Consider the following 15594-nt stretch of genomic DNA (forward strand, 5'->3'; position numbering starts at 1 on the left):
ATCGAAAACAAATATTGTAATTCGTTGTTAACTGTAATAGAAGAGCGAGATGTACCGTCTTTCTCCTGTTACTGCATTATCTATAATGAGCCACGCCCCGCTTCATTGAAGAGAAGAGCAGAGATCATCCATATTCATTAGTCAACCCCAGTCAATGGAGACTCCGTCTCTGCAGCCATTCAGTACTGTGTTGAGTTTTAATCCGAGTGCTGGAAACATGACCTCTACTTGTTTACTCGCGCCTGTAAATAAAGTTATCTCCAAACGCAAGTGTGTGTGCTTCATCAAACAGTAGGACGCGATCGACATCCAAACGCACACACACACACGATGCCTCATAAAAAAAACACACAATGCCTCATACGGACGCGCTTTGTGGTATCATTATAAAAGATGCGATTGCAAACATTAAATCTACTTGTTTGCTTGCGCCTGTAAATAAAGTTATCTCCAGACAGACGCAAGTCTGTGTGTGCTTCGTCAATGTGACGTGATTGACATCCAAACGCACACACAAACACACAATGCCTCATATTTGACACGCTTTGTGGTATTCTTATAAAATATGCGATCACATCTTCTTGTTTACTCTCGCCTGTAAATAAAAGTTATCTCCAGACGCTAATGTTTTCTTCGTGCTTCCAGTACACGATCGATGGCCAAACGCACACACAAACACTCAATGCCATTATTAAACATAATAATGGCATTGAGTGTTTGTGTGTGCGTTTGGCCATCGATCGTATAAGCAACTGAAAAAAGCACCAATGTCAGTGCAGGTCAAAACTTCTCCAGGGCCCTAAAAACCCCTTAGACCCCAGAGGGTTAAAGTGTAACAATAAACCTAAATTTAATTTCTTTATAGTTAAGTCTTCTGTGATTCAGAAAAAAGAGGACAAAGCCTTATAGCCTTTTAATTATCAATTAGAAATTTAATTTATCTTTGAAGTTTTCTTGTTGTTTTTGCATAACTGTGACATCTTGTTGTTGTTTATGCATAACTACAGAATTATTTGTTACTAGTAAACTAAGCCACAATCGATTATCATACCCTGTTTCGCTGCTTATGTACAAATTTCAACACACTTGTTGTTAAAAATGCAGACATACAGTACAGTAGGCATTTCTTGTATAATGTTGTCCTGGCTGTAGGCATTGTTGCCAACCTTGCAAGCCGAGGGTTCCTGGTAACCCTAAAGTGAATTAGCTGAGGTTTTCTGCAAGCTAGAAACAGCTCCTCTGTTCATCAACAAAAAGTCCATTGAGATGAATGGAGTGCCAGGCACTTGGAAAGCCAACCCCAGGCCGATGAATGGAAGCCTGAACTCCCATTAAGACACTGTCTACTGTGGGAAATGTTGGTGATGTCATTGTCAATGCATTTCTTACTGTTTTGTTTCTTTTTCACAACGTCTGCCCCCCACCCATGTCGCAAACGTTCCCTTCCTGTTCCATTCAGACCCCCATCATGGGATGCAAAACAAGAAAAGTTGGGACACAGACTGAAGCATGCTAACTATGGCTGAAGGGCTAAAGCAGATTTTAGGTCTTTTAACTGTAAATGGGGAAAATGTGCTTGAAAGGCTCACACACTCAAGCAGACTGTATCCACTTTTATTCACTGTAAACAATAACATAGAAGCGCTGCCAGTTCCTCTGAAAACCACAATTTCAGTGTCAGAATGACTCCTGTGGATGTACATACATTCTCTCTTACACACGCATGCGCGCACACACACGCACGAAAGTTAAAAATAAATGTGCTTTATGACGGTACATTCACACGGGGCGAAAGCGTTAACGCTTGACGGAAGGCTTGTCTGAAGCGTGGCCAATAAACGTATTCCATAAACGTAATTGGATGGCTTTGCCAAGGTTATTTGCATAAGGTGATCTGATTGGTTGACGCACGCGTTGCCGCTTGAAAAGTTGAGAAATTTTCAACTTCTGCCACGAGCAATGGCAGTGATGTGGCGCCAACGGATCCACAATTCCTTTCAGCAATGCTTGATGTCACCCATTAAAAGTGAATGGGAAGCATTAACGCTTAAGCCCTGTGTGAACATACCGTGATGCCATAGAAGAATCATTTTTGGTTGAATGGTTTCTTTAGTCTTTAACATACAAAAACCCTTTTTGTTTTACAAAAGTTTATTTAGATTATAAAAAGTTATGAAGGAAATGGTTCTTCTGAGATCCTTTGACTGAATGGTTTTTTGAGGAACCAAAAATGGTTCTTAAATGGCAAGACAAATGCAGCATTATAGAAAAAGAAAATGAAAAAATAGAAAAATCAATTTTAAACTTAGTTTGCAGTCTGCATACAAAAAGAGTGCCAAGTATTTCATAATCAGTTATTAGACACGGGCTGTCAGGTGTGGGGAGGGACAGAACCCAGTAGCAGACAGCTCTTAAACAAAAGACTGATTGTATAAGATTTTATAACAAAAACACCCTTGAGGGGCCAAACAAAGGCAAACTCTAACAAGACAGGGCACAGCATGGCACGAAACAAACAGAAAGAAATAAACTAAAAAAATATCCTAAGGAAAGCAAGAAAAGAAAAGGAAAGGAAGAAAAGTGAGTTGCTGTAAGTGTGAGCATTTTTGGGATGTCTCAGAACTGGCAAAGACTTCACTTTCTGTGATGTCAATCTGACTAAAAGGGGAAGTGTGCTGTGAGGCAAAAACTGGGCTGTTGCTGTCCTCAGACCAGAATTCTGCATTTGGCCTGAGGCAATTATCTTCACACTCTGCCTGCATCTCTGTTTTCTTCTTGAATCAGCAAACCACTCCGGAGTCAACTTGGGTAAGTGTTGTTACAGAGATGTTGTACAGTACATTACTTGTAGAATGAAATGAATTTAAAAACTAAATCTGAGTTTGGGACATATGTTGCATCTAATCCCAAATTTAAAATGAAATAGAAGATTACAGTTACAAATTATAAAATAAGAAATATCAGCTACAAACTTTTTAATTTATTGAAATATAGACTGTGTAATAATCAAAAAACTCTTAGATACTGTAAAAAAATTATTTCAACAAAGATAATAAAGTAACTTGATTTGAAGGGGTCAATTTATTATTTTGTGTTTACTGAATGAAATAAGAATAATCATCCAAACTGCCCTCCACTCAAATTGTGTGTGAATTACTTTAAAGGAACAGTATGTAGGATTGTGGCCAAAACTGGTATTGCAATCACAAAACTTGTGGCTAAAACTGGTACTGCAATCACACAACTGGTGGCCAATACACAAAATGACAACATAAACATCAGTTGAGGGCTGCAAATCCACATTTTAAAAGACAAAATCCTGGCCAGACCACTGTTGTCAGTGATATAAATATTTGAAATGAAAATGATTCCTTAATGTCTAGTGACATATCAGGTCCATTTTATGATTAATTGATCTACATTTCTTACATACTGTTCCTTTAAGGAGAAATGCTAAAAATGGTATTAGTACAGTCGTAATCCTTTGAGTTGAGAGGACTTACTGTAAGTCACTAGTTGAGTGACTCAGAAATGTGCTTATTTCCTAATCAGTTTAAGTTGGTTCAACTTGTTGTCTAAAGTTGACATTACAGAGTAAATTAAGCTAGGTGAAATACATTTCTCAAAAGTTGAGAAAACTTAAAAAAGCTGTGCAGTAAGTTGCCTTGAAAGTTTAAGTTATGTCAACTTTTTAGTGTAGGGGTTTGACAATTAGTAGTCTGAGTACAAATCGTCTCGGTTACGTGTGTAATCCTTGTTCCCTAAAGAAAGGAAATGGAGACGTCACGTTGTGACCGACGAATTGGGAACTTGCTTAGAGAGACCAATCTGCTTCAAGAAACTTTTAAAACGCCAATGAACTTGCCATGCAGGTATCTGCATCTGCCGGTGCCGCCCCACGGCTCGGGTACATAACGAGAGGCAGGTGCAGTAGAAAATCAGCTATTTTCACTGAGAAAGCCGAGCATACAGTGCCAGGCCAGTATCAGCAGTGGAACAGCAAACTGTGGCGACGGGACACGACGTCTCCGTTCACTTTCTTCAGGGATCGAGGGTTAAAAACGTAAGCAAGACGTTCTTTCAGTCTGTCACTACGATGTGACGTTGTGACCAACAAATTGGGAATCCCTACCAAAGCGCCACTGAAGCTGACCCCAGTCCCTGCCTAACTTTCCGTCTTCTATCTCAAAGAGGTGTTACTAGGGCTTACTGCAGAAGGCCGGTCACTACTTGTTCCTAAAACCACAATAGTGAACTAGGAAAACTGGGAAGCGAATCCTGCTTGGGCGGAACCCATGCTAAAGAGCAGTGCTTGCAGGTTCACCACCTGGTCTCTGAATGGAGTGGTGGAAACCTTGGGCGCATAGCCGGACCTGGGTCTCAGTGTTACGCTGGATTCAGTATGCCCAAACTGAAGGCATTATTCATTGACCGAAAATGCATGGAGATTCCCTATCCTCTTAACGGAGGCCAATGCAAGGAGCGTTAAAGTTTTCATAGAAAGAAACTTGATACTCATTGTTTGCAGAGGCTAAAAGTGGGCGACCTGGAGGGCTTTCAGCACCACAGACAGGTCCCAAGGAGGAATAGAGGGAGGGCAGGAAGCATTTAGCCTTCATGCACCACTTTAAAACCTAATGACCAGGTCGTGCTGACCCAGTGACCTACCGTTTATCGGCGCGTGGTGTGCGGATATCGCAGCAATATCTACTTTAATAGTAGATGGTGACAGTGTCTTCTCCAAACAACGCTAGAGATATAAAAGCATGACTCTGATCAGAGCTGCGGTGACGTTCAGAGCCCCGGAACTGCAAGCTCGTAGTACGTGGCTCCCCACCCCATGGTGGAGGCATCTGTGCATACAATGGCATGCCTGGAGACCTGTCTCAGTGGTAAATCTGCCCTGAGAAGTGCTGGGTCTGACCCCAGAGTGAAAGTGAGACGGCAAGTCGGTGTAATTGTTACCTGATGCGAGCCAGTGAGCCACGCTCTCCTCGGGACTCAGTCGTAAAGCCAACTTTGAAGCGGTCTCATATGGAGCAGCCAGAGTGGTGTCACAGCTGCGGCTGCTGCCACATGCCCCAGGAGCCTCTGAAATTGTTTTAGTGGAACCGCGTTCTTGCCTTTGAATTTATTCAAGCAAGTCCGTATTGACTGTACACATGTTTCTGTTAGACATGCAGTTAATTCAACCAAGGCCAGTTCCATATCGAGAAAAGGGATCCTCTGCATAGGGGAAAGTTTGCACTTCTCCCAGTTGACCAGAAGACTGAGACAGGCGAGGTGTTTGAACACACAATCTATGTTAATGCAAAGCATCTGATGAGACTGCGCTATTGTGAGCCAATCGTGGAGATACGCCAGGATGTGCACACTGCTATCTCTCAGGGGTTTTAAAGCCCCCTCCGCTACTTTCAAGAAGACACGGGGAGAGAGAGAAAGCCCGAATGGTAAGACTTATACTGATATGCCCACCCCTCGAAGGTAAAGCAGAGAAACATCCTATGACAGGGGAGTATTGAGACATGAAAGTATGTGTCCTCCAGGTCGATGGCTGCGAACCAATTTTTGTGGACAAATGCATTGAAATGTGCTCTTGTGCATCATGAAGTATGGGCTGTAAAACCCAGACCTCATCTCAGCTGGAGGGATTGGCTCGATTGTGTCCTTTACCAGTATGATAGCGATCTTGGCACGGAGTATGTGCGCATCGGGAGCTCTCACAGTAGTGAAGCGAATGCCCACAAATCTGGGGGGGGCGCAGAGCGTACTGAATCGCGTAGCCGAGTGTCGTCATAACAGCCAACAGCCCTGTGGTGAGCGGAGGGGAGGAGGTCGTTAGTGCACTAACTTTGGGCACACTGGCAGAAGTGTTGTGTAATGTTACACTCACCGGGCCCTGCAGATGGGTGGCTGAGCTAGAGAGACTCCATTGTTTGGTTCCTGGCCACTGCAACACAACCACTGAAGATAGAGGATAGGGAAGGACATAGGGTTTTGCACCCATCCGTAGCTGCCATGCTTCTCTGGAGACCTGGAGAAGGAAGTGGAATTCGCTCTTTTTGTGATCTTGGAAACATAATGGGGGGGGGGGTGCATTCACCATCTCCCGAAGAGCGATCCCCTTCATCTCCAGGTCACCCGTCTCAGGGCCCCTTAGATTTTCATTTTCCACCTCTTGTAGCAGGTGGTGCGCACTTCTGTTGACCGGTTCCTCGCTTCTTTAAAGAAGTGGCACAGGGAGGAACGGGGGTGGCTGCAGCAGGACACCCTCGGCAATACGCAGACTGAAGGCCGACGTAGACAGGCTGGGTGTTGGCTTTTTGCGTTCACCTCAGTCTGTTTTTAGTGACTAAGAACTGTCAGGCAAAGTTTTCAACAGTCTTGCGGATCAGGCCAGCCTAGGACACCAGAGCATTAAGGAGTTTTACTTTGTTCAGCTTTGGCATGTAGGACAGGCACAGCCAGAGATGGTGTTCATAGACCACCAGGGTGGACATCGCACATCCGACGGCCTGTGTGGTGATCTTGGTCGCATGGTTTGGGTGGTGAAGGCTGTGTCCACTCTACCGCCGCAGCTGCCCAGGCGAGCATGGCCGCCATCTCAGGGTCGAGCGCAGGCTCCGCAGCCCTACCCGAAGGAGGGAGCAGATTCAAGTCAGCGTCCAAAATTGACAGCCCCCTCAGATGTTACGCCAGATATCGAGTCCTCGGGAGGACAGACGGATTCCGAGGGTTTCATAGAACACGCAACCCCCGTCTCCATCCAAACCTCAGGCTGCAGATCAGGGTGCTAAGAGCTGCTGGTCGTGCCAGCAGACTGGTTCAGTATCGTTATACGCAAGTCATCCTTCCGGAGCTTCATGGCCGCTTTCTTAGCGCTGGTCTGCAACTGAGGGGGGTGATGCGCCGACTGCGCAAATTCACAAGAGACATGTTCTCACATATGGAACATGATCCCACACGAAACATCGCCTCAGGGTGCTCTAAGCCCAGGCACAAGTCACAGCAATCTTGTCCGTCACGAGGATTCATGTACTTGCCATATCCAGTAGTAGCACACGGCCGGAATGTCATCCTTAACAAGATGCACCCAACCGTGACGCGAGGGAACATCTGTCTTTAAAAAGATGCAAGTTCAGACTCGTGCTGCTCTTGTAGGGAAAATCACTCTTTAGATGTTGTGCTGAGCTGATGCAGGGGAGAGGCAACGCACACAATCAACTCAAAAGGAGTAAATTAAAGAGGTGGAATTTCAGCTGCGACTCCCCGCTGTGGTGCTGTCCATCCAACCAACTTAAACACACAGAGTTTTCCGAGCAGGATAGAGAGAGCTTTTAACGTGCAAATTACTGTCGGCTTTCGAAGCAGAAAAAGCTGATTTGGTACTGCACCTGCCTCTCGTTAAATACCCGAGCCGCAGGGCGGCGCCGGCAGATGCAAATACCTGCATGCCAAGTTCATTGGTGTTTTAGAAGTTTCTCAAAGCAGACTAGTCTCTCTAAGCAAGTTCCCAATCCGTCGGTCACGACGTGACGTCGTAGTGACCAACTGAAAGGGAACAAATCAGTTTTGAGGTTCTTGAGATTTCTGGAATTGGTTAAAATTGAGTGGTTTGATGTAGATATTTAGTTTATAGTAGATGGTTTGGTTAGGTTGCAAAGCAAGATCACTTATTCTAGTCTAAAATTGTTGGTAAAACTTTATTTCGATAGTTAACTTTAGACATTTCACTAACTATAAGAAACTTTGCAACTTCTTGTCAACTACCAGTCATTATAAGTAGACTGTCTGCTTAATTTCTGTTATCATGACCCCTCTAAAGACGTTATACTGATCTTTGCAACTACATGACAACTTATTTTACTAACCCAACCCCTAACAGTCTACTTATAATCAAATGATAATTTAGCAGTTGCAAAGTTACTTATACTGTAGTTCATGGGTGTCCAATCCCACTGGAGGGCCAGTGTCTGCAGAGTTTTATTCCAACCCTAATCAAATACACCTGATCCAGCTAATCAAGGTCTTACTAGGCAGACTAGATACTTTGAGGCAGGTGTGTTAAGGGAAGTTTTAGCTAAACTCTGCAGGACACCAGCCCTCCAGGACCGACTTTGGACACCCCTGCTGTAGTTAGTGGAAAGTCTGAAGTGGACAGTCAAAAAAGTGTAACCAAACAGTTCCTTTTGCAATTTCCACTAAGGTACAGGTATGCTTCCTCATATGCTTCAAACCTTATGCATACAGTATCAACCATTATTTCTAAATTTCGTCCGTATTTGAAAAGTTATTTTTTATACTTCTACCTACTGCTGTAACTAATGCCATTTTGTGCTAAACTGACTTTTGTACTGCAATATGAATGAGGACCAACATTCCTGTGTTAAAACTAAACTCTAAACTGTATTTTCAGAAACGACAATGACATCCAACATCACTGCACATCACTGCAATGTGTCAACTCAACATTTGGTTACAAACATTCTTCCCCCCGTGCTGATCATCGAGTTGTTACTTGGTCTGCCTGGCAATGTCATGGCATTGTGGATTTTTTGCAAAAATATGCAGTCTTGGAGGGCTAACGTCACATTCCTGTTCAACCTTATTTTGTCTGACTTTCTGCTCCTCTTGAGCCTACCCTTCCGCATTGACAACTTCATTCGTGGTGAAATGTGGGTATTCGGCGACGCATGGTGTCGGATAAATCTATTCATGCTGGCTGTCAACCGATCAGCCAGCATTGCCTTCATGACTGCCGTGGCTTTCGACCGCTACTTTAAAGTGGTCCATCCACATCACGTAATTAATCACATGAGCTCAAAACAAGCAGCCTGTGTTGCCTGCTTCATCTGGGGAGTTGTGATAGCCCTGAGGACCCCTTTACTGGCCAACAACCTTCTAATCACAGAGAAGAACAACTCTTTTTGCAGAAGTTTCAGTAATTATGAGAATCCTTCACTGGGTATCCGTCTGCATTATGCTGTGTTTAGCTTGGAGTTTTTCGTGCCTCTGATACTCCTGATCTTTTGCTCCCTGCGTATCGCCTGCATCCTGTGTTCTCGGCAGATGAACAAAGACAAGAGGGGACAAAGAGCAATTCGGACCGTCCTGGTTATCGTTGGGGTTTTCATCTTTTGTTTCTTTCCCAGCATTGCCACAGGGTTGACTGCCCTTCATTTAAAAGCACTTGGAAATGATTACTGCAACTCTTACAATCTGACCTCTCAGTTGTTTTCTATGTCCATAGCATTCACCTATCTGAACAGCACACTGGATCCGGTCATCTATTGCTTCTCCAGTTCTATATTTCGCAATTCTTTGAAAAGAACTGTAAACCGGACTGGCTTCTTACAGTTACAGCTCAGCAGACGGGGCAGCATGCAAAGTGGCAACGACTAAGAGATAGACTTGGATTGGACAGGAGAGATGTTGAATAAGGATTGAATGCAGTGTAATATGCATCGCTTTATTTTTTTGGGCTATTTTGACTGGTGCAACATACAGTAGCTACACTGATTCAATCAATGTTGTACAGTAAGTGTGGGGTGGTTCTACTTGTTCGGACCAATCAACATGAAACCTGTATGAATTATGTTTGCAATTTAATTTGGTGATGCTAGTGGTGGGCCCACACATATTCTTTTGTATTCTAAAGCATTTACTACAGATTTTTTTGTATAACACACAGTTAATGAATACAATAAAAGCTTAATAAATAAAGTTATTTCATATTAGAACTAGCATGATGTTGTTTAGAAAACATACCAAGATTTCTATTTCATTACAATACCTTGGGGCGGCACAGTGACTCAGGCCTGGAACACTCTGGACGATTTTCGAATGTTAACCAATGGGCGACCACAGATGTTAAGAACAGTAATTTTTAATAACATAATCCTCAGAATGCACACAATGGATGTTTCGACCAGACTGTGAGAACCCACACCTGATGATGGTAGTAAAAGTGATGCGAGAAAAAAGAAATCAAACATAACTTAAAGGGGTCATAGTGTGAAAATCAGACTTTTCATGTTTAAGTGATATAATCGGGTCCCCAGTGCTTCTGTCAACTTAGAAAACATGTAAAAGATCAACCCAGTATTTTGATTAAGCCATTTTCTGCAAAAAAATTGGGTCGTTCAGATTTTGCCTGTTTTGTGAGGCAGGTAGCAAGGCAAATTACAATAATACCACCCCTTAATCCAACCACAGCACTGCCGTTTAGTGCAGAGAGAAGTGAGAGAGAGAAAATAATTGACAGCACAATTGAGTTTCAATTACAACAAACTACCATCATTGTGATCAGTGTTGGCACTTCATCCACTCATTTGCATTTTAAAGGACACACCCAAAAATGGCACACTTTTGCTCAGGCCTACAAAGTGTCAATTTTAACATGCTATAATAAATTATCTGTGGGGTATTTTGAGCTAAAACTTCACTTATGCACTCTGGGGACACCAAATATTTATTTTACATCTTAAAAAATCTCATAATATGACCCCTTTAAGAAAAACTGATGTTGTGAGAGTTCTTGCTTGACACAAAAGCACTTGTACCATTGCCATAGATGTACAAGTCTCATATTCTTTCTCAATACTCTTTCATGTCATGTTTGTGGGCGTCTTGTTTCAGCTATAAAAGCATGCAACATTCAGTTACAGCTTATACTATCATCGGGAGCAGCAAAACAAGAGTGTTTTTTGGACAAAAACATATTGGGCCACACCGCTCTTTGAATCGTTGACGGTGCAAATTGGACTTAAAATCTTCACATGTGTGGCAGCCTGTTGTCTCACAGCAAGAATGATTTGGGTTTAAGCCTTGGCTCCTTGGTTTCCTCCCACAGCCCAAAGACATGCAGGTTAGGTAAATTGGAGATGACAAATGTATAGATGTGTAAAGAGTAGCAACTAGTTCTTTCGGTGAGTGTAGCCAATGCTGGAATAGCATTCACCCAAAAATGAAAACTCTGCCACCAGTTACTCAGCCTCAAGTTGTTCCAAATCTTTATAACTGTCCATGGTATTGTTTTGAAAATATCTTCATTTGTGTTCAGCACAACAAAGATACAAGTTTGGAAAAACTCGAGGATCACTATCACCTCAACAGTCAATGCATTCTGCATAAAAATTCAATAATTCTCAGTGTTGAAGTGTAACAATAAAGCTAATTTTCTTTTTTTATAGTTAAGTCTTTTGTGGTATAGAAAAAAAGAGGACAAAGCCTTATAGCCTTTTAATTATCAATTAGAAATGTAATTTATCTTTGAAGTTTTCTTGTTGTTTAACTGTGACATCTTGTTGTTGTTTATGCACAACTACATAATTATGTGTTACTAGTAAAATAAACCACAAGTGATTATCATATCCACACACATATCATATGCATACTGTATGTGTCTGCATGTTAGAAATGCAGACACATACAGTATGCATTTTTTTTATAATGTTGTCATGGCTGTAGGGCTGAAGTATATTTGGGGTCTTTTAACTGTAAATGGGGGAAAATGTGCTTGAAAGGCTCACACACACAAGCAGACTGGGTCCACTTTGATTCACTATATACAATAACACAAAAACGCTGCCAGTTCCTCTGAAAACCACAAGAGGTGCTAAACAAATATCAGTGTCAGAATGACTCCTGTGGATGTACATTCTCTCTCTCTTACACATAGACACACACACATACACACACACGCGCACGCACACACGCACGCACGCACACACACACACACACACACACACACACACACAAACAAAGGTTGAACAAGTCCTTAATACAAACATCTTACAGTCATTCAATGTATTTATTAAATAGCTTTTAACAATATGCAAAGTTAAAAATAAATGTGCTTTACAATGCCATAGAAGAATAATTTTTGGCTGAAAGGTTTTCATGAGTATTTAACATCCATAGAACCATAGCACTTTTATTTTTTAAAGGGAATGCGGCATAAAAGAAAAGGAAAGTGAAAAGAAAACAAGAAAAATTCCAGTTTAAATTCATTTGCAGGCCGCATCCAAAAAAAGTGGCAGCCATTCACCATCAGTTATACGACACAGGCATTTTAATTCATAGTCTGTTTATAAAATTATAGTAATAATATTGCACAGAGATAAATATATAATTTTTTTGATAATAGTTCTCAAAAAGAACTGTGTGTTTTAACTTTACCTCAAATCGAAAGGTGACAGACACATTCTTAGTCATCTGAGCCCTCCCATATTTTAACTACGCCATACAACTCTATAAACCCCACATCTCATTAAGGATTACCACATGCCTAAGTTTACATATGAGGACCACAAGGAGGCAAAATTGGCAGGCTTTCATCTGGGTTGAAATAACCCAGGATAGGTTTATTTATAACCCAACTGTTGGGTTGTCCATATTTGACCCAACAATACAACCTAGCTTTCATAGATTGTAGTCAGTTGGTCTATTTATTCAATATGATTTTGCTAGTTTATAGGACGACAGCTGTATGTGGACTTGTTTAACTCTGCGGATCCTGTACAGGGTCCAAAATTACTTATTATGGCTTATTATAAAATTATTAATGGTCTGTCATGGTCCCAGTACCCCATATGAGATACTGTTTCAGGGTTCCCACGCGTCCTGGAAAACCTGGAATTCCTGGATATTGAATGAGTAATTTTCCAGTGTACTGGAAAATCTTGAAGTTGTCCTGGATTTTAAAAAGCGTTCTTATTTAAAGGGATAGTTTAAAAGTAAAAGTAAAAATTTTGTCATCATTTACATTTAATAATTTGGCAGATGCTTTTATCTAAAGTGACCTACAATTAGTATGCACTGGGCAGCTATCACTGCGGAGCAAACAGGGGTAAAGTGCCTTGCTCAGGGGCACTTCAGTCAGTCTCGTTCGAACTGGATTTCTGAAAAATAATCATATGAAAATAAAAAATTCTATTCCATTGTCCGTATTTTTCATGAGAAAAGAAAACTGTGTCACCAGGGTTAAACTTTTATTAGATTTGTCTTGTCTTATTTAACTCTGTTTTACTTCATATGTAATGACTTTGTCATATGTAATGCTATGTGTTCCTAAGTCTTTGTTCGCTGACATCTCAAGCTATCGTTTAAATATCTGCCAACTGCATATTAAATACACACAGCAGCCTGCAAAGAACGCATAATAAAATTGGTGAGCATCAGAATTCAATAACATTACTTAATTACATAAAAAATTAATAAAATGTCAAATGTAATATTAAATATAATATTTAACTTTATGTATTACCATAACCTATTGGAGTGGTTCTTGTGCAGTAATCAGCAGGATTAGTAAATATTTTCCTCAGATGACGGTCACGTAATAAACAGGACAACAAGCAAATTGTTTTTAGGATCTCAACAGTCGGCATGAAAGTATCAAACCATTTGCTTTATTTATTATCATTATAAAGGCAGATATTCTTGTCAGATCAGGTTTGTTACAGGGAGTTGGCAGCGCTTTTTATCCGTTGGCTTGTTCTGGCTGAGGATCAGACTTTCAGTAAATATGCCTATATGCAAATTTTTCTTATTAAGAAAATTTAAAACAAAATAAACAGGAGAATTATATACCACAGACTGTCATTATATAGCAATATTATATTTTCTATATAGTTTGTTTTTATTGCAGTTTGGAGCCTGGGCTGTCTATAGAGATCGCGTTTTTTACAGTTTGATCAGAGAACAGGCAGCATGCGGATAGATGTTTGCTGTATGTAACAAAACATTTTTATGGTCTAAAATGCAAGAATTCGCTTAGAGCACCTTTAATGGACTATCCTTTAAAGTAACAAGCAATAGACCCCTTCAATGTTTGTAAACATTAAACGCCTAGGATGGGCACGCGCGCAGCATGGGGTCAGAAAAATGGCACGGCTAATAAAAACTGATCATACAATACAGGCATTCTAATTTAATCTAACAGGGCTGCTACATGATGACTTACCCGAAATGAAGTGAGCACTACAAACACAAGCCTCTTTGATCTTTGCATTGTTCCAGTGTGCACTTTTAATGGCTTGCAACCACATATGTCGCCTATTTTTATTTTAATGGATGAGATCCTGCAGGAATCCGGAAAAACTTAACTGCAGAGCTGGTGCAATTTTCACAGCCAACAACGTAACAAGTAGGTGACAATACTTTTTGGATTCAACCGAACAAAACCGAACTCAACTTGACAGAATGACTTTTCTGACCCCAACATGCGCAGTGCGAACCGCGAATTCTTCTGTGACGTGAACCGTGAAGAGGTCTATAAAAGTTAGAGTTTGTGTAAAAAAGTTTTTGTTAGCAGAAAGCGCTGTAGCGCAGAGGCGCGGGAAGATATTTTCGGTAGGGGGTGCTGGGGTGCGGATGCGGCGGGTGGGGGTTATAGTTATAGATCAAGCTTTTTATTCTGCAGACCACTACCTATGTTTTCTTTTAAAAACTCACTCGCAACTCCCATCTATGCATACATACAAACTATATAGCCTATTGCAACAGAGTTTAGATTCTCTGCCAGGGTCGTTATTTTCTGCTACTATCCGGGCCGTACCGTAAGCATAATTTTTAATCATTACTTTATTAGCCTCATTGGGTGGGGAGAAAACTATGCCATATTATCAGAAATATTATATATAGACTTTATTTAGGCCAAAGTAACAAATGTGTCCAAAAAGTTACACAAACTACAAAATGATTTATAAAAGTTACAAAATGCAACGCGAGTCATGTGCGGAGTCTTCTCTGGCACCCATCACGCACCGGGTCTGCTGTTCTGTATGATGTAGCTTAAGTGCAGCATGCAGCTTGAAGATGTAAAGAAAAACAGGAGAATTAACTTTAAGCAAGTTTGGAGGAAAGTCGGAGGTATGGAAACAGTTATTCTCACTCGTGCCAGTAGCCTACGCCTTTTTGTTTTCCTTTGCTTAAGTTTTTAATATTTATCAATTTTAACATGGAAACTTTATTGACATCACTCGAGTTAAGGCGATTAGTGGACCTTTCAATTCACGGGTTTCATTTAATTCTATTTTTCAAAGGTAAATGTAATATTTTTGTCTTAAGGTTTGTTTCAGTTTGCCATGCCTCTTGCACGGCGGTGTAAAAATAAGATATTTTTAGACTTTAAAATTCAAACATCATATCCTAAATTGTTGGAATATATTCCATATGTATTAATTTGGATTTATAGATGTTTAACTTTAAAATCGATGCATGGGAATAATTTATATTAATTTTTTAAATACCCACCACTCTTAAATGCGCATGTTCCTTATGTACATCGAGGCTTTACAATTTAGTTCCTTTCATGTCGTTTTAATAATTTACTTCAATCTTTTTTACTTTAAATGTTCTTTTACATTTACATGTGCGTTAAACACCGCAAAACAATTTGGCTATATTTTTAAATAGTTTTTGAAAAGATTACCTTTTTCTGATATGTCATTTGAACAAATAACGCTAGTCCTTGGGACTTTTGGGCTGTGTTATTGAAAAAATCCAAAATTCTCTGAGACATTGCGAAGCTGATAGATACATGTGGCTGCCTGTGAGTGTGGCTGCTTGTGTGTTATGTGTATACCCAGC

General features: G+C 40.8%; 1 protein-coding gene across 1 annotated transcript; it reads left to right on the forward strand.

Moving 5' to 3' along the window:
• The first annotated feature begins 2567 nt into the window (after positions 1–2567).
• Positions 2568–9800, forward strand: LOC135787396 (hydroxycarboxylic acid receptor 2-like). The gene is made up of 2 exons (XM_065297340.2): positions 2568–2808; positions 8417–9800. The coding sequence occupies exon 2, from the start codon at positions 8425–8427 to the stop codon at positions 9400–9402; it is 978 nt and encodes a 325-aa protein (XP_065153412.1). The 5' UTR covers positions 2568–2808; positions 8417–8424; the 3' UTR covers positions 9403–9800.
• Positions 9801–15594: the final 5794 nt, after the last annotated feature.

This window comes from Paramisgurnus dabryanus, chromosome 20 (assembly GCF_030506205.2).
Source record: "Paramisgurnus dabryanus chromosome 20, PD_genome_1.1, whole genome shotgun sequence".
Taxonomy (NCBI): Eukaryota; Metazoa; Chordata; class Actinopteri; order Cypriniformes; family Cobitidae; genus Paramisgurnus; species Paramisgurnus dabryanus.

What these genes read in the sequence shown, in the direction of transcription:
- LOC135787396 (XM_065297340.2), top strand. Translation starts at nt 8,425, where the DNA reads ATGACATCCAACATCACTGCACATCACTGCAATGTGTCAACTCAACAT.